The sequence below is a fragment of the Bos indicus x Bos taurus genome, chromosome 2 (assembly GCF_003369695.1).
Source record: "Bos indicus x Bos taurus breed Angus x Brahman F1 hybrid chromosome 2, Bos_hybrid_MaternalHap_v2.0, whole genome shotgun sequence".
NCBI classification, from domain to species: Eukaryota; Metazoa; Chordata; class Mammalia; order Artiodactyla; family Bovidae; genus Bos; species Bos indicus x Bos taurus.
The window spans coordinates 129674426-129693309 of record NC_040077.1 but is presented as its reverse complement, the minus strand read 5'-3'; the positions used below and the strand labels follow the sequence as shown (position 1 = coordinate 129693309).

General features: G+C 54.5%; 1 protein-coding gene across 3 annotated transcripts in view; it reads left to right on the top strand.

The window, feature by feature from the left end:
* Nucleotides 1-18884, top strand: part of EPHB2 (EPH receptor B2) — a 219534-nt gene that overhangs the window by 63537 nt on the left and 137113 nt on the right. For all 3 annotated transcript variants that reach the window (XM_027520893.1, XM_027520900.1, XM_027520909.1), the window contains exon 2: nt 16905-16969. In XM_027520893.1, coding sequence (XP_027376694.1) covers nt 16905-16969 — 65 coding nt within the window. The remainder of the gene's footprint in view (nt 1-16904; nt 16970-18884) is intronic.

Sequence of the window (18884 nt, the reverse complement as noted above, 5' to 3'; positions counted from 1 at the left end):
AGGATGTTGATACTTTCTGGGGTCATTGGTCTGTCTACCATGGGTGGAAAAACTGGCATCTACCTCAACCTTGACCAGAAGGGCCTATGTTGGCTAATGTTGATAATAATGTTGACTGAATGTGTTAGTCACTCAGCCATGTCCAACTCTTTGTGACCCTGTGGACTATAGCCCGCCAGGCTCCGCTGGCCGTGGAATTCTCCAGGCAAGAATACTGGAGTCGGTTGTCATTCCCTTCTCCAGGGGATCTTCCTGACCCCGGGATTGAACCCAGGTCTCCTGCACTGAAGGCAGATTCTTTACCATCTGAGTCATCAGGGAACCCTATTTAGTGACTGCTTTGTGCCCAGTTTGTATAGGAATTTGAGTTATAAGGACAGTCAGTGTTGTACTGAGCGCTCTGTTTTGCTGAGCCCAGGTCCTGAGCAGAGCGCTTTCTGGGCATGCCCTCGTTAACCAGCACCACCATCTGCAAGACAGGTGCTGATGTGATTTCGCATTCTGCAGCTCATGGACCGGGGAAGCGTCCCCCACCCCCGAGTCCCTGGGGTCAGGACGTGGGGTTCAAGTCAAGATGTAACTGCTGAGCCCATGCTCTCTGCTCCCCAGGATACACCTATGCTGCTTCCCTGGCATTTGGACCCAACCCCGCCTGGGTTCCACCACCAGCCCCCCCCACCCACCAGGCTCCCACTGTCCCACCCAGCTCATCCCACCGCCAGCGTCTGCACCCTGCTCCAGTGGTGGCTGCCGGAACTGCTTGCTCGGTGTCACCCTGGCCAGTCTGTGGTTTCCCAGCAGGGACCGTGGCTGCAGGCGCTCCGTGAGCGAATGTGCTAAAATCAGAGCGGAGGAGGCGGGCAGGGGCGTTGAGGACTGTGTGTGGGACAGCAGAGTAGGCGCACTATGCCTGAGTAATTCTGTGTCTGGGTGGGAGGTGGGGTACTGGGAGCCAGACAATCTGGACCCCAGTTCTGCCCATACTGCAGAGCGGCTGGTGCACAGCCAGAGCCCAGATCTCCTTTTCTGGGACTTCTCGCCTGTTGCCCTCTGTCCCCCGCAAGGCCTTCAGGAGGCACTAGCCCACTGAAAACCCCAGATCCACACCTGTGAGCAGATTACTCTCTACTGGGTCCCTTCACCAGTTCCATCATTCTCCCTCTCAATGAGCTTTTGGGGGCCCTTCTCTAGGTCTGTGTCTAAGACCCCACACACTGCTGCCTTGCCGTGGGATATTGGACCAATCCCCAGGATGCCTCAGTCTTCCCATCTTTATATTGGGCTTCATCTTTGTGCCTCGGCCCATGGTGTGATCCTTTTGCAGCCCCCACCCACCGTGGCACAGCCCCTCTCAGCATCACCCCCCACCCCAAGGCTGGCCTGGGCAGCTCCCCGGGCAGGGGCAGAGGGGAGAGAGGCTCAGGAAGGAAGAGACACGTGTCCTCCGTGCTCATTCAGTTTCAGGCTCAGGAAGGATCCCCTGGAAACTTCCCATTCCCGGCTTCTTCCGTCAGGGTCTTCCCTCATCCCTGGAGAGCTCAGTTGTAACCAGTGGGAAATGGGACAGATAATTGCAACTTTAAATAAGGCCAAGTGAGCGCTCCCTGCCAAGCCCAGCACGGGGGACTTACTGAGCTTCCATGGAAGGCAGCAGGAAGCCTTCGACGATGATGCTGAGAAATCCCAGTGCTGCCACTAACTCCCTGGTGACTCCAGGCAAGTCACTGCCCTTCTCGGAGCCTCAGTTTCCTCGCCTGTGAAATGGGGGCCAAATAGCATCGCCTGTGAAAATGAACTATCACAGAGCCTGGCACAGGCAGTCGGAGGTGCCCAGCTGGAGGTCAGGATTAGGGTTATTAATTTTCCCAGTTTAAATGCAGCTGCCCAGTCCTATCCCCCCACCCCACCAGAGGCTTCTCTGGGAGCTGTCCTCAGTCCCGTTGGCTTCTGGGTAGTGAAGGGTGATACAAATTGTGGTACTAACTTCTCCTGGGCTAAGCTGACTGTGCCAGGACTGTGCCAAGAGCTTTGCATCCCTACCTGCGTGTAAGCCTTGCTCAGTGCTCCCATTCTCCAGATGAGGTCATCGAGGCTGCAGACCTGGAGTGGGTCTGGGGAGGAGAGAAACAGGGCCAGCGGGGAAGGGGAACACCCGTCATCATGAGGGCACAGGACCACCCACCACACACCTTAACCCCATCAGAGAAGCATCCTATCCCAGTGTGGCAAGATGCTTGAGGTTCCAGGTCCAATATCCTAATTAGAACAGGAATTCCCGAGCCTTCTCCCAGCATCCACAGCTCTGTGGGGCCAACCCAGGCTGCAGCTACATGACCGTGGAATTCCTCAGGAGGAGGAGCCCTAGTGTGGGTCTGGGTAACTGAGGGCTGATCAGTCAGGGCAAGGAGATGGCCTGCCCATGGCCAGTGGCCCTGTGGTCTTCTCCAGCTCCTAGGTGCCCCAGCTGAGTGGCACAGCCCAGCCGCTTGAGGAGGCTGCTCCTTGGCTCAGCTCTGAGGCAGGGCCGGCCTATTGTGCTTGTGGTCTCAGCGCAGACCACCTGCTCGTCATCTGACATGGCTTCTGCTTATGCCAGAGGGGAGCTGTGACCTCCTGGTCACTGGACACCAGGGGCCACCACTTCCACTCAGCAGCCAGTAGGGCAGGACTCCTGCCTCCATCCAAACACCAGGCTAGGAAAGGGCATCAGATACACTCTGCAGAATTGTTGCTCAGAGAAGGGGCGTCTAACCCAAGCTGGGAAAGTGGAGAGGTGTGGGTCAGGGAAGGCTTCCTGGAAGGAGAGATCCCTGAGCTAAGTGTTTAAGGGTAAAGAGGACTTTTCCAGGTGAGGAAGGTGAGCATCCCGTGTAGAGGAAGAGGCTTGGGCAGGAGCCACGAGGAGGTGTCGAATGTTGTCGGAACTCTTTCCTGCCCTGGGTTTCGCTTCTGCTGCTCTGCCTGCCTGCCATGGCCCCATCTTTTCAGAGAAAGTGTTCCCGGCAGGGGTATAACCAAGAGCAAAAGCTTGACAGTGGAGTGAAGAGGGTGTGGACTCATAGGTAGCAGATTGGCCTGGGGTGGAGGGAGGTGCCGTCAGCATCAGAGGCCAGGGCAGCCCACAGAAGGCCTTCCAGGTCAGGCCAGTCTGGATCGACCCCCCAGGGTAGGAGATGGAAGAAGCTTCTCTGTCTAGCCCGTCAGCACCTGGAGGCCTGTAAAACCACAGGTTATCTGCCCTCCCGGGACTGTGGCTGACTCCCTGCTGGAAGCCTTCCGTGCTTTGATGGAATGATCTCTCGCACAGACAAGAAGTCTCCTCTGCCGTCCCCTGTGCCCTCCCCTGCACCGGAAACCGAGAAAAGCCTGTTGGCAGTCAATGTGACTGTCACAGCCCACCTCCTGGAGCTGGAAGTGCCCTCCTTCTGAAGATCCTCAGGCTGCAAAGGACCCCCAGCCTGTGGTGGGAAGAGCTCAAGTCTGTAGCCTTGTCCCCTGCCCCCTGCCCCTCCCTGGGGGCAACCTCCCACCTCCAGATCAGATCATGCCTGCTCCCTGCGTCCATGCTGCCATGGAAGCCCCCCCCACCCCAACCCCAACTCCTTCCCGACCCCACCGCCTGCTTCAGTCCTCACCTGAGACTGTGGACTCCCAAAAGCCTTCTCAGGATTGTGGAAAGAGATGGGGTCATGCAGCCCAGAAAACAAACCCTGCCTTCCCCACCAACTTTCAGGGGCAGTTGGGCCCACTAACTTGTCCTCTTGTGTGTGTGTGTGTGTGTGTGTGCGTGTGCGCACATGCACATGCACTTAGCCATGTCCAGCTTTTTGGGACCCCGTGGACTGTAGCCCGCCAGGTTCCTCTGTCCGTGGGATCCTCCAGGCCAGAATACTGGAGTGGGTTGCTGTCCTTCTCCAGACTTGTCCTCACTGAACCTCAGTTTACTAATCTGTAAAATGGAGACACTGTATGCCCCTTGGAGGATTTGGGGAGGCTCAGATGTGCTCCTGGATGTCCCTTGCATGGCTCAGTGCCTGGCGTAGTGTAGGTGCTCAGTAAATGGTCTCCATGGTGATGGAGATACAGGTGGCAGGGGTCTGTTCCCTCGCCTCCTGGATAACCTCTTTCCTGACTCAGAGAGCCTCTTCCTCCATGTCTTCTCCATTCGAAGGCCCCTCATTTCAAGTCCTATCCCTTATCAGGCCTGTCCACTGTTAAGAACCTTCCATGCCATCATGTCACGAGCCCCAGTACTGGAAAGCTCTTGGACCCGCCTGGCTCCCTGTCAGAGGTCACCGCTCAGGGTGTTGGGGATGGTGGGGAATGAATGGTATGATGAGGGTGATGAACATGTGGAAGCTCCACTCCTGGAGATGGTGATGGGGAGTACGGGCACAGGAGAAAATGCCCCAGCAGAGCTGCATCTGCTTAACTGCCCGAGATGCCAGATCTGGTTGGCAAATTGGCCCAGGGTGTTGGAGGGAGCAGGTGGAGTCTCGCTGAGCGGAGATGGTACCCCAGGGGTTCTGTTGCTGCTCGGCAGAACCACAAGGGCCACAGAGGCAGAGCTGGAGGCGGGTATTGGCACTGAGGGGAACGCAGACTTTCTGTAAAAACAGCTCCTCTTGAGACAGAAGCTGCTTTCAGAATGAGCGGGGGCTTTGGAGCCATCACTCCTGGAGTGGAATCATTGCTCTGCCTCTGACCAGCTTAACTGCGTGACCTGGGCTGCCCTCTGCACCTCTCTGATCCCTTGGCTGCAATGTCCATGCCTATAAAACGGATCAGTCACACCAGAGAATGCAGTGACAACTGAACCAGGCCACGTGCCTACGACCTCGGGCTGGCCTGGGCCGAGAGGCCCAACATTCAAGACTCTTGGTGGCGTCTGTGTTCTCTTTCTCCCAAGACTTCCTCTTTCCTCGAGCAGCTCCCTGCAGGAGCTGTGCTCGTCCTCGCCTCCTGGCCTTTGCCAAGATTGTTCCTCCTGCCTGGAACACCCCCTTATCCTGCTCTCAGTTCTCCCTTTCTTTCCTTCCAGACTGGCTTGCCTCCCACTCGGAACCTTGGGGTTCAGGCCGGATGTCCCACATCTGAGAAGTCTCCACCGACTCCCCAGGCAGGGTTGGGGTCTCTCCTCTGCTCTGCGGTTTTCTCTTTACACTCTGGCTCTCCTTCCAGACTGAGCTTCCCTGGTGGCTCAGTCGGTAAAGAATCTGCCTGGAATGCAGGAGACCAGGGTTCAATCCCTGGGTCAGGAAGATCCCCTGGAGAAGGAAATGGCAGCCCACTCCAGTATTCTTGCCTGGGGAATCCCATGAACAGAGGAGCCTAGCAGGCTACAGTCCACGGGGTCACGAGAGTCGGACATGACCGACGGCAAAACCACCACCATCTCCTTCCAGACTGTGCAACAGGGGGTCGCAGTTGGCGATGAGGCTGCATCTGGGCTCAAGTCCTCATTCCTTGGCTCCTCTTTGGGGGTGGGAGAGGCCTCAGCCATATCCATGCCTGTTAGGATGGGGGAAGCCAGGTCTACAGACCAAAGGGGACCCCAGTGAAACAGGCTGCCTGGAGGCAGAGGGGAACCAGACTCAGAGACATCAGGGCAGAACTCAGGATGCAGCCAAAGGGTGAGGGTTAGGGTTAGAGGGATGAATAAGTGAATAGATCAGCATGCAAATAGGTAAGTAGGGAGGTGAGTGGGTGGGTAGATGGCAGGATAGTTTATGGATAATTTTGAAGACTGGGTGGTTGGAAAGAGATGGATGAGTGGGTGTGTGGGGTCAGTGGGTGAATGAATGAGCAGGAGAATTCCATGTGACTAAGTGTCTGACATCTTGCCCAGAAGCAGAGGGGTGTTCTGGATCCTGGGATTTGAGTTAATTGTCCTTCAGTGGAAGAAACCGGTGCCAATTAGGCAAATAGATCTAGTCCCAGCAGGTCTTGCAGCAGGCTTCCTAATTGACTGCAACCTGACAGACCCCAGCTTGGACCGACGCTGGCCTGTGCCTTATTGATCTGTAATTTACACTGTGCACACATCCAGAAGGATTTGAGGTGACTTGCAACAGTAAACCTGCGTGCAATGGGACAGTTTGAAATGAGAGGAAGTGAGAGGCCGCAGAGCAGAGTGGTTCTCACAGTGTCCCCAGTTCAACCCCTGGATCTGCTGCCTGTTAGCTGTGTGACGTTGGGCAGGTGGTTTAACCTCTCTGAAGCTCCTTTCTCCCATCTATAGGAAGAAAAGGAGGAAGAATTGAAAGAAGGAAAGAAAGTTGGTTTAATGGGGATGATGTATGCCTGATGACTGGATACTTAGGTGGGAAGCTTGATACGTGGGTGAGTGGATGAATAGGTGGTGGGTTATAGGGGAGTGGAATGGTAGATGGATGGATGGGATAAGTGTGAGGGTGGATGGATGAATGGATAGCTGGATGGATGATGGGTGGATGGATGAATGGGGACAATAATAATTCTACCTCATAGGGTGTTGTGAGCTTCAAAGGAGCACAGATGTGGGACTAAGTAAGTGCTTTGAATTATATAGTTCATGCTAAGTCACTTCAGTCATGTCCAGCTCTCTGTGGTGCTATGGACTGCAGCCTGCCAGGCTCCTCTGTCCTTGAGATTCTCCAGGCAAGAATACTGGAGTGGGTTGCCCTTTCCTTCTCCAGAGAATGTTCTCAATCAGGGATCGAACCCTTTCTTATGTCTTCTGCATTGGCAGGCCGGTTCTTTACCTCTGGTGAAAGTGAAGTCAGTCAGTCATGTCCAACTCTTTGTGATCCCCTGGACTGTAGCCTACCAGGCTCCTCCGTTCGTGGAATTTTCCTGGCAAGAGTACTGGAGTGGGTTGCCATTTCCTTCTCCAGGGTACCACTTGGGAACTTCATAATATTGTATAATTCAGGGAAGCCTGAATTATATAGTATATGGGTCCATTTTGATAACAGTAACCGCCTTTCTTGGAGGAAAAGTCCAGGCACCCAGGTGGTATAAGTGGGAAAGGGCATTTGATGTCTGGGTTGGCTGGAGGTCGGGGCAAGGTGCGGGTTCCATGGCTTTAACAGAAGCTGAGGGCTATGACAGTGATCCGGGCTTGGTCCTGCCCACAAGGTACTCACAATCCAGTTGGGCTGATGAGTAAAAGTCTCCGGGCAGGGTTACCACGGTGACAATGAGAGGGACACACAGGGCTGTAGAAGCCCCAGTGCCAGGATCATGAGAAAAGGCTGCCAGGAGGGGGTGACTTTTGATACGGATCTTTTTTTTTTGGCTGCATTGGGTCTTAGCCGCAGCCTGCGGACCTTCACTGTGTCACGTGGGGTCTTTTGTTGCTGTGCACAGACCCTCTGGTTGGGGTGCTCGGGCTCCAGTAGTTGCAGCACATGGGCTCAGTTGCTCAGCAACATGTGAGATCCTAGTTCTCCGACCAGGGATGGAAACTGCGCCCCTTGCATTGCTAAGTGGATTCTTAACCACTGACCCACCAGGCAGATCCCTTGAAATGGAGCTTGGAGGATGCGTATGAGTGTCCTAGGCAGGCTAAGAGGACGAGGATTGTTGCAGGGAGAAGGAACGCCTTGAGTGCCGAACTGCAGGGTGGGAGCTCTGTCCAGGGGGCTGAAGGGAGATGAAAAAATGTTAAACAACCACTCAGAAGGGGTGCTGACTGTAAACAGCGGGGGTGGCTGAGCTCCTGCTTCCCTTAGCCAGCCCGAGACAGGTCCCAGAAGTAACCGCCTTCCTGAGTGTGCTTCCTCTTCTTTAAAATGGTTATGATGGGAACTTCCCTCGTGGACCAGTGGTTAAGAGTCCGTGCTTCCACTTCAGGGGACACAGGTTTGATCCCCAGTCAAGGAACTAAGATCCTGCATGCCTCATGGTGTAGCCAAAAGGAAAAAAAAAAAAAAAAAAAGGTTGTGATTAATGTTCCCAACTAAGCAGTCACTATCAGGGTCTCGCCGGATAAAGCCAAAAAGTGCTCAGCACAGACCTGGCACATAGTAGGCGCTCAGTAATGCCAGTTGCCATCACTATATATATGTTTTTAACTTTGTACTTTATATTGGCGTATAGCCGATTATGTTGTGATACTTTCAGGCAGACCGCACAGGGCCTCAGCCACACATTTACATGTATCCATTCTCCCCCAGACTCCTGTCCCATCCAGGCTGCCACCCAACATTGAGCAGAGTTCCCTGTGCTATACAGAAGGACCTTGCTGGTTATCCATTTTAAATAGAGCAGTGCCATCCCTATATTTTCATTAACTACTTAATAGGGAGGAATTGCCTGTGGATTTATTTAAGTAAAAGGGCTTTAAAAATTTAAAACAGTGGGCAAATGCTGGCTTGAGAGGCCGCCTGGTGTGTCAGGAACGTCAACGGCAGTAGACTCGAGTTCACTTTCCGAGTTGCTGTGTGACTTGGGCCAAGTCGCCTCACCTCTCAGATCTTCATTTTTCTTCTGTTATAAAATGGGGCCAGCAAGAATACCGGGCATCCCTCAGGGTTGTCCTGAAGACTGACAGGGCTCTTCTGTGTGCAGGGCGATTCCCATCCCTGCCTCCCTTCTTCCCCTTCCCCAGCAGCCCTGGTGTTCATTTACCGCCCACCCCACCCCCAGCAACCCCTTCCCAGACCCCCATCCATCATCCTGTCCTTTGCGGAGGTTAAGTGGGTCCCCAAGCAGCGAATCCAAACTCTCCCGAAGCCCCTGCCGCACAATACGGCCCGCTGTTAGTGAGCACCCCGGCTGGCCCGGAGGATTGGATTTCAGCCGGGCGGCCGGCACTGGCGGATGCCCAGGCCAGCGGCGGGCAGGCAGGAGGACAGAGCAGAGGAGCCCAGCGTCGCGGGGACTCCTCCGCCCGGGGCCTGAGAAAACAAGAACAGGCTCCAGGCAGGCAACCGAGGCAGAGGAGGGCCTCTGATGGCAGGAGGACAAGGAGGGGTGTGTGCTGGGAGAGTTGGCGGGCAGAAGGATTTTACATTAGCTGGGTCCTCTTTCCGTGAGCCTGAGGGCGGAGCGGGTGTGGGAGGGCCGAGCTGGAAAAACATCACACTGCCTCTTGGCACATTTCAGCCTGTGAGATCCACAGTCTGCCCGCAGCTAGCCCAGGGCTGCCCTGCTGGCATCGCCGCCTTCTACTTGGTTGCTTTGGACCAGTGACCCCAAGATGCCCTCAGCTGATGCTTCTCGCCTGGTTTTCAGAGAAGGAGGCCACAGGAAACCCGGGGCTGTAGTTCAAATCCAGCGTTGCTGCTGTGGGGCTGTGTGGCTTTGGGCAGGTCTCTGAGCCTTTCGGAACCCAGGTTCCTCATCTGTACAATGAGGGTAATGTGCCAGCCTTGCAGGATGTGTGGAGTGATGGCTCAAGGCCTGGCACCAAGAGCGTGGTACCTGAACGCTCTGATTTTTTTCCCTCCCATTTGCGAATCAGCGTGACCTGGTGCCTTCTGGGGTCAGACTGAACACTCCCATCTGGCCTTGCCTCTTAGTGGCCATGTGGCCTCCGGGGAGTCCTTGATCTCCCCAAGCTTTGGCTTCTCCATTACTTGCTCTGAAGCGTCAGTGGGATGATGTCACTGAAACCCACATTGCGTCCTCCATGAGTGTCAGTGATTTTCGCTGTTGCTTCCGTAGGGCCCAGCCTTTGCATGTGATAAAGACCCTTTGCACCCAGTGCCTCCTTAGAGCCTCTCAGCAGCCCTGGGAGGTACATTGAGTGAGAATATTATGATCCCCATTTTATAGATGAAGAGACTAAGGCTCAGAGAGTTACAGTGAACTTTTCCAGATCACCCGGCTTATCCACGGCCTTGAACTTTATCTCCTGATCCTGACTATTGCCTCCTCTTGGAATCCTATCATGGACCAGAGGAAGAATCCTCCGACTCCCTGCAATGGCTAGCCCAGGTCTGGCCTCCAGACTGTGGCTAGCATCTGACCAGGCCGTGGCAGGGTAGATAGGCCTGTGTTCGAGTCACCTGAGCCCCATTAGCCCCAGCAGGGAGCAGCTAGAGCTGCTGGGAAGGGTTCAGAGTGGCATCTGCATCTCGGGTCACGTGCCAGGCTGTTTGGTCGCCTGGGCTGAGGGCTGCTGGCCAATCTGGAGCAAAGATCCCAGGGAATCACTGCAAGATATCTGTCCATCTTGAGGACAGACTGTGTTCTCATGTCCATGTTCTTAAGATAGACCATATCACTACCGTCCTCAGGGACCCTCTATTGCCCCGTTTTGGATCTTCAGGACAAGATCCAAACTCCTGAGTGCCATACTTGAGGCCCTACCGTCTGGCCCCATCCTGAGGTGACAGATTCATCCACAAAGCATCTTGCTCCCACCCCACGGCACAGACATGCCAGCCCAATGCAGTGGTGAAGAACATGGGCTTTGGCGTGAGGCAGATGGAGCTCCACCGCTGCCCGGCCATGAAAACCTTGACCAATCTCCTAACTTTAGCTTTCCCATCTGTAAAGGGAGGTTCAGTAAAGTACCTACTTTATAAATAGTTATGATGAAATGAGATAACGAATGGTAAGCCCTTAGCCCAGAGCCCACCACCGAGACCCTCGGGTTTTACTGTGGCCCAGACTCCACTTTCACACCTCTGAGCCTTTGATTCTGCCGTGCCCTTTACTTGGGATGCCCTTCCCCTCTCCTCCCAGCCCAAATGCTACCTCCTCTGAGACGCCTTTGCTGATTTCCTGGTCAAGGGTGATCCTTTCTTCCCCTGGGCTTCCGGGTTCGCAGCCCATATCAGCTGCTTCACTCTGCCTCTCTCTGTAGAGAGTTTACATCTTGGACACTAGTCTGGAAAGCTCCTTGAGGGAAGGACTTGATCTGTTTTTTCATCCCCAGTGTTCAGCACAGGCCCTGACACACAAGAGGTAGAGTCACGTAGATGTTTGTTGAATCACCATGATCTTGTTTCTCAGACCGGGAGAATTCAGGGACAGCTGCCAGAAACTTAAGCCCCCTTGAGTTAAGTTTTGGAAGAGAAGTTAGCCAGGCTCCAAAGCTGGAAGGACATTCCAAGCAGAAAAATTGGGAACATTCAAGTCACCAAGGCCCAAGGAAACATAGCGCCTTCTGCACGCAGAAGGAAACTCAGGAAGGCTGGTCACGGCTGGAGGTAATTAAGCTGGGCTGCCTGACAGGGGCCTTAAATGGGTTGTGGAGGAGCTAGGACTTGACCTCGCTGGCAGTGGGAGTTCTGAAGGGCGTTCGGTTCAGTTAAGACATGATCAGACATGGGCTTTAGAAACCTCACCCGTGTGTAAAATCAAATACATCTACTGTGTACCAGAATCATTTCTCAGTGCTAAAGTCACAGCAGTGAAGGAGGCAGACAGAGCTCTTCAGAATGAGGGCCTTCAGTTCAGTTCAGTCGCTCAGTCGTGTCCAACTCTTTGCGACCCTGCAGACTGCCTTGGAGACTGCAGATCAACGGGACTCACCTGTGTGATGCCACTTAATTCCCACATGACCCATTATACAGATGGGGAAACTGAGGTCCAGAGAGGAGCACAGGCTTGCCTACAGTCACTCACTAAAGGAGTGCCAGAGCCAAGGTTCCAGCCTGGACAGTCTGTGCACCACTCCCCTGCTGCCCTCCCCTTTTTATCCCCTCCCGTCCTTACACAGGCCCTTAAACAAAAAGAGCATAGTGTGTGAGTGTGGGGGGGTGTGTGTGTTTTAAGGCTATAGCTACAGTCTCCTGAAAATAACACAGATGAAGAATGAAACAGATGGTGGTTCAAACCCCAGCCCTGCCTCTGAGTGCTTGTGCAGGCCACTTCGCCTCTCTGATGTCAGCTGCCACGTCTGTAAAGTGGGGCTAATGTACCCCACAGGTTGCCAGGAGCCTGAGTCCATGCTTAGAGCGCCCAACTCAACGCCTAGCACACAGTAGGCACTTAATAAATGCTTCTCCTCGTGTCTTTGGAACTCTCACCTGCTGTCACTGGCGCAGACGGTGTCTGTGGCCCTGGAGAAGTCTGATCCAAGAAGGGCTCAGATGGAGCTGACCAGGGCTGGGTCGGGGAGCAGAGGGCGACCCACTCCACTCCAGCCTAAAAACAGGGCCCCGCACAGCCACTCTCCCATCGGCCCAAACGCTAACGACTTCAGTGTGTCTCCTTTTTAGCGCAAATATTTCTGAAATGTGCACCGCTCATTCACACATAGCCAGAGGGGTCTTCGGGCCTCCCCAGCCTGTGCGATCAGGGCCTCCTGATTGCTTTCTTCTGTGCAGTCTCCAGGAAGCAGGGGGGGCGGTGTGGGAGCAGTGGGGCGAGGGCCAAAGCCACTCCCAGGGTCTGGACCCTGTTTTCCCCATCAAGTAAGGCACTCCGGGCTGGTGGCTAGGTGCTGAAAACCTTGTCCACGTACTCTCAGTTTCCCCATCTTTCCACTGGGATTTTTTTTTTTTTAATGGTCACTTCAAACATCCAGGGATTGAGATCTGGACATTTCCAGGACTAACTGGGAGGTTGGGAGGGCCCAGAGGCGAGTGAAAGGGCAGTGGTAGGCAGGGCGGGGGTGGGTGGTACCAGGGGAGCCGGGAAAGATGTGGGCAGATGGGTGTGGTCCAGCAAGGGGCCTCGGACAGTCGCTGGCCTTTGCTGGGCGGCCCCTGCTCCAGCTCTCCAGCTCGGCCCCCAGCCCCCGTCAGTCCCTGCCTCTCCCTCCCTCATGCCTACACGCGAGACACGCTGCCGTCACCTCGTGCCTGTGCGTCTGCCTGTGCCTCTGTTGTCCCTTCTGCCTGGCGCGCTCTCCCACTTAGCCTCCACGACGCTCTCCTAACTCATCCTTCAAGCCCTTTATCTGTGTCACTTCCTCCAGGAAGCCATCCCTGGATTGTTTGTTTTCTACCTCTCTTGCTGTACCCAGTGGCATCACGTACCGAGCCCCCACACGCATTCCTGTTGTGGTTTTGTCTCATCATGTGGTGATTAATTATCTGTGTACAGTGAAACTGGCTTCCCCTGCACGTGGGATTGTCATTGTCACAGCTGGGGGGGGAGCGGGGCGGGGGAGTGGAGAGCACATTTCAAGCAATTGAGAGGCAGCTTGTAGAGCCTAGTGGTCCCCAAAGTGTGGGGAGTGAGATGATATTGGGTAGTTTGCAGGCAAACTTTTTAAATGGTAATAGTCTTATTTTTGTTTTCCTTCCTTTTATGGCAAGTGATATTGGTTTCCCATTTGTAATAATGATAACTTTTTCCTCTTTAAAATGCACTTGAGGAAAAAAAAAAAAGAGTCGGAAGAAATTTTGTAATTATATAATAGTACAGGCTGTAGGTGGAAACAGCCGAAGTCATGGGTGTTGTCCTGAAGGAGCAGAACACTGGCGTGTTCGAGGCTTACAGTTTTAGGGGACGGAAGGGGAATGTAGCCTTTGACTGAAGACCTACTAAGTGCAAAGCCCTCTGCTGGGTCTTGGGGTAAGTAAATTACAGATGGGGTGGAAGGGGAGGAGATCAGGAGAATCAGTGTGCAAGAGAGAGTACCAAACCGTGTGTGTAGCGAGAGCACAGCTTGTAAATGGAATAGTTGTGTGACCCCGGGCAAGTACCTAAGCCTCTGTAAACCTCAGTTTTCTCATCTGTGAAATGGGACAGTATCAGTTATCTCTTGGCATCACTGTGAGAATGTTGGTGAGGTTTTCTGGCTCCTAATAGACAGGGTCTCTGGTCTCAGTGAACATGAGTTCTCTCCCTCTGTAGATTTTTGAGAACAGAGGGGCAAGGTCTGGGGTGTTATGGGGAGGAGGGAAGTGCTGGTGATGGAAATAGGGCATGGCTTGCTGAACCCACCCAGGTTCCCAGGAAAACTGAGCTTGAACTTCAGTACTTGGTTAAGAGGAACAAAGAGGAAACCAGGGCATTCCAGGAAAGCGGCATCAGACAGACCAGGAGGGGCTCCCTGGAGGCCTCAGCCCTCGAATGAGAGGCTGATGTCCATCAGATGTTGGCAGGCGTGGTCTGGGGTGTGGGGGGAGCTGCTTGGACTCGCCTTCACTTGCAGGGGCCACCTGATGAGCCCAAAGGAAACGATGTGTGTACGCCAGCACAGGGTCAGCCAAAACGCACCATGCTGGATCTGAAAAAAGAATAGCCGCCACTTACTGATGATCTGCTTGGGCTAGGCTGCAAGCTAAGAACCCTCCCATCTCACTTAGCTCTCCTATTCTCCTCCACAAGGTATTATGGCCTTTCTGTAGGTGAGGAGACTGAAGCTTAGAAAGGTTGCAAGTCCAAGGTGGCAGAGAAGGTATTAGAATTGAAGTCTGACCTCCCAGTCCCAGTCCATCTGCTCTGCTTACCTGCCTTTTTTGCAGAGGGTGGAGGGTGATGTGGACATGGAAAGGCAAAGGCCAAGGGGAAAGCACCCTGGGGGTTCCCTCCTGCCGTGGCTCCTGGGGGGGAACAGCCTTCCAGGCAGAGCCCAGGACCGGCTTGGTGAGAAAGGAGCGTAGGGGCCGCCTTCTGCGTCCTCCCCAGCGGACCTGCAAGCTGGCCCCTCCTCTTAGCCTCTTCAAGTCTATGACCAAACAGCCCGTTGACTTCCTTCTGAGATCCTCCCTTGCTGGTTCCAGCTGTGGTGGGAGGCAGAGGAGAGGAACAGTGGAGCCCCAAACCTGAACTCCCTGGGAGCCCAGAGCTTGAGGACCAGCTTTTAGCCTGTGACTTTTGGCCAGTCCTCTGCACCTCTCTGGGCCCGAGTTTCCACCCAGGCGTGGAGGACGTCCGTTCGCAGTCCCTCCTCTGGGCTGTGGAATCCTCTAGCGCTTGGCCTCTGGGTCAGCCCAAGAATCCAGCCAAGGGGTGGGGCCACCTGCTTGGCGGGTTTGCCTCCCCCACCAACCCCTCTCTGGTCCCAAGCGCAGTCTCCTCTCTCCCTTGTTGCGCGCAGCTCCCAGCAGCTGTTCCTCGGGCCCAGGCAGAGAGCCCGGCTTGGCGCGTCTCTGGCTGAGGCCGATGAGAGAAAACAGGTTAAAAGTTCAGCCCTTGTTCTCTCCAGGAAGAAAAATCTGTAGCATTCGGAGTGTGAAAAGGAACCCTTTTTTAAGCTCCAAAGCAGCACAATAGAACTTCCCTCCAATTTGCCATCAAAAGGACGCCCTTGGCACTGGACTCCAGCGTCCCTGGCACCGTCCCCCCCCCACCCGCCAGCCCCCAGTGCAGAGGGACACAGTGACCGCAAACTCGAGCCACAGGCGGTCATGGGGACACTGCCGCATCCTCTCTTGTCAGCCTGCAGGTCTGACTGGGGTCACCTCTGGCTCAACACTTCCTTCTTTCCCACCCTCCCATCCGAACCGCCCCTGCCTGGTTCAAGACCTTGTTCCTCCCATTTCAACCTTGACAGCGACCTGGACACTTCCCTCTGCCCCAACTCTCCTTGCCCTAGTTCATTCAACCCAGGTCATCAAACGAAGTGTCTAGAAGTTTACAGGGTAGGAGGCAGGAGACCCTCACCTCCCACTCTGCCACCAACTCCTGGGTGATCTTTAGGAAGCCTCTTCCCCTCTCTGTGCCTCAGTTGCCCTATTTCCAAAATGAGGCTGTTAGATTAGACCAGAGATAGGATCTCAGATGGTGGATGGTGGTTTCCTGGAGCACTGTGGCAAGAAGCCCTGTGTACTCACAGAGTGTGAGCATTGATTAGTGATGTCTGTCCTGGGCGCAGGATGGGAGCTTAGCAGCAAGCATTGCCTCACACTCACATTTGCTCACCTAGCGGGTGTGGAAGGTCCAGCTGTGATCCCCTAGGTCTCTCTGCTTACCCTCTGACAACTCTTTGTATTCACACCCCATCTCTACCACCAGACTGTGAACTGCTCCCTTAGAAGAGCTTTGCTAGTCACCCTCAGGGTACCCGGTACAGTGCTTGGGTACATAATGTACATCAGGATATATTTGTGGATTGAATGCCCAAGCAATTTAAATCTACTCAGTGCATCACAGTTCAGTTCAAAAAGCATTTTGAATCCCCTGTGGCAGGAAAGGGGGGAGAGGGAAGGGGTCCTGAGCCCGATCAGGGGGTGAATGGAGATCTTTCTGGCCCTGTGGGTCTTCTTTGTCATTGACTGGATGGTTCCGCCCCTCCAGCTAGAATAACGGGAAGCAAGTAGGGCCCAGCTGGGTCAGAAGCTGATCTGAGTTTTCTGAACCCCAGAGGGCAGGTGATGGGCTGGCCCCACTGGACACGGTGTTCACCCCCGCCACCCCTCCATCCCCAGGGCCCTGTCCTTGGGACAGAGTTGGCTGAGCCCCAGGGGAGGGGGCCCAGGGATGAGGACACGATGGAGAACTCCCAGTTCCTGGAGAAAGGGGAACGGTATCCCTGATGGGAGGCGTGGGGCAGATGGCAAAATTGGGATAACTGAGACAGCTTGGCTGGGGCCCAAGGGAGGCCTCTGTAAGGCCAGCATTCCAGTTGGTGAGAATTTGATGCACGCAGAAAAGCAAACAGGACCCTCATTTTGAAGGAAAAATTTGAAATTTCTTGAGGACTCTCTGAAGCCCATCCAGGAGACCCCAGGTTAAGACCCTTCCCCAGTAAAGGAAGGCAATACCTAGATTGGAGGGATGTGACTGGCTGAGAGGGTGGGGCATGACCATGTGTAGAAGGGCTGGAGTTGGGTTTAAGGGGTGGAGTCTAGAGGAATAGACTCAGATGATTGGCTGGAGTGTAGCAATGGGCGGGATCATGGAGTGAGAGGTAGGACCTAAAGGGAGGGTAGTCTACAGGGTTAGACCTAGTGATTGTTTGGAGCAAGGAAGTAGGTGGCTCCTCTGTACAGACGGCCCTTAAGAGGGACGTTCTTGGTGATTGACCGTGCTTTGTAGGCAGCTCATGAGTGACTCTGCTCTCTCCACAGAAACGCTGATGGATTCAACCACAGCGACGGCGGAGCTGGGCTGGATTGTGCATCCTCCATCGGGGGTAAGTCAGTGGTCCTCACACCCTTCCTGGTCTCCAGGATTCCTCCGGTTCTGCTGCGGGGCCTGGATGCTCTACCCCACCCCATTCGAGCCCCTTTCCCTCCTTCAGGTCCCAGGACCTGGGCTCTCATTGCCCCACCCTACTGGTCCCCTACCATTGATCGAGTACCAGTTACCGTGACAACAGGCTGGATGCTTTTAGCTCTTGTGCTATAGAATTCTTAAGAGTGAGGCTGAGAAGTGGGTACTCACAACCCCTGTTTTACAGATAGGGAAAGTGAATTGTCAGTTCCTGAGCGTGCTCTGGGTGTCATACTGTATCAAAGCACCTTTACACACATCATCTCCAGTCCTGTGGGAAGGAACCACCTCCATTTTACAGATGAGGAAACTGAAGCTCAGAGAGCTATAGCCACCTGCCCGGGACCCTACAGCTAGTAAGTGATGAGGGCTCAGGTTTGTAACCAAGGCTGTGACCTAGTCCTCTGGGTTCCCACCACACTAGATTCTACCTTCCTGAGCTCCTACCATCACACTTCCTTGGGCCCTGTGGTCTGAGCCCACGTAGGCTATGAGCTTCCCAGGAACACAATCAGGCACAGGGACTTCCCTGGTGGTCCAATGGTTAAGACTCTGCTTCCACTGCAAGGGCACAGGTTCGATCCCTGGTCCAGGAGCTAAAATTCCACATGGCACGTGGCACATACGCCACCACCCACCCCCTCCCCCCACCCCACCCCCACCCCCGCCAAAAAAAAAAAAAGAATCCGGCGCAGTTTGAGATTCCTCTTTCTTCTCACAACAACCAGCCCAGCAGTTACCTATAGGCTGTGGAGTCAGACCCCTGAAGAAAGAAAGTCTCTCAGTCATGTCCGACTCTTTGCAACCCCATGGACTGTAGCCTACCAGGCTCCTCTGTCCATGGGATTTTCCAGGCAAGAGTACTGGAGTGGGTTGCCATTTCCTTCCTCCAGGGGATCTTCGCAACCCAGGAATCGAACCTAGGTCTCCCACCTTGCTTCAACCACCTGAGCCACTGGGGAAGCCATTCCAATTCTGCCACTTACCAGCTGTGTGACTGGGGGGCCAGTTCCTTAACCTGCCTGAGCTTTTAGCTTCCTCGTGTATCAAATGGTGGTGATCATGTCTTCCTCATAGAATTGTTGTGAGGTTTTTCTGCAAAGTATCCAGCATAGCGCCTGACGCAGAGTGGGCTCCCAGTGGCAAGTGGCTATGGGAGCTGTCGCCGGCATCATCCTCATCGCCTTCCTTTCTGATATCAGCCCCTCCTCACCCCCCTGGTCTCTGGTGAGGGCTCGGGGCTCCCCCAGCCCCCGCTCCCCCATCCCAGCTCCTCCATGGGGACTCAGCTGCTACCCCAAGGAACTGCATCCTCCGCTGCCCCCCTCAGGCCTGTGCTCTCAATAGGCAGGGCCCCAGGGTCAGGCCTCTTTCTGTGGCTCTTTCTTGTCACCAATTTTCCATCTGCGAAGGCGGCTGGGCCCACAGCCCCACCCTGCCAGTAATGAGGCCAGGCTGGGCTGCAGGGCCCCCGGACGCAATTATTTGGGGTGTTTAGGCTGCAGGGCCTCCGCATGTTAATTAGAGAGAGGGGAGAAAGGCAGAGTGCTCTAATTAAGTGCTCTAATTAAGTTCTGAAGAAGAGCAGTGATTGTAACAAGGGGCTGACTTTGTCACATGGTGCCACCAAAAAAAAAAAATTAAATGCAATGTAGGGAGCTTCAGAGCCGCCACTGAAGGAGTGGCTGGGCCCGCTCGGCCTTGCTCACACATGCTCGCCCTTCACAGCAGCCACAGCCACCGCCCTGCCCCGCCCCGCGCAGGCTGGGCCCAGAGAATCTGAGGGAGGCAGAAAGACAAAGAGCACCCACGCAAGGGTGACACCTCTCCGACTG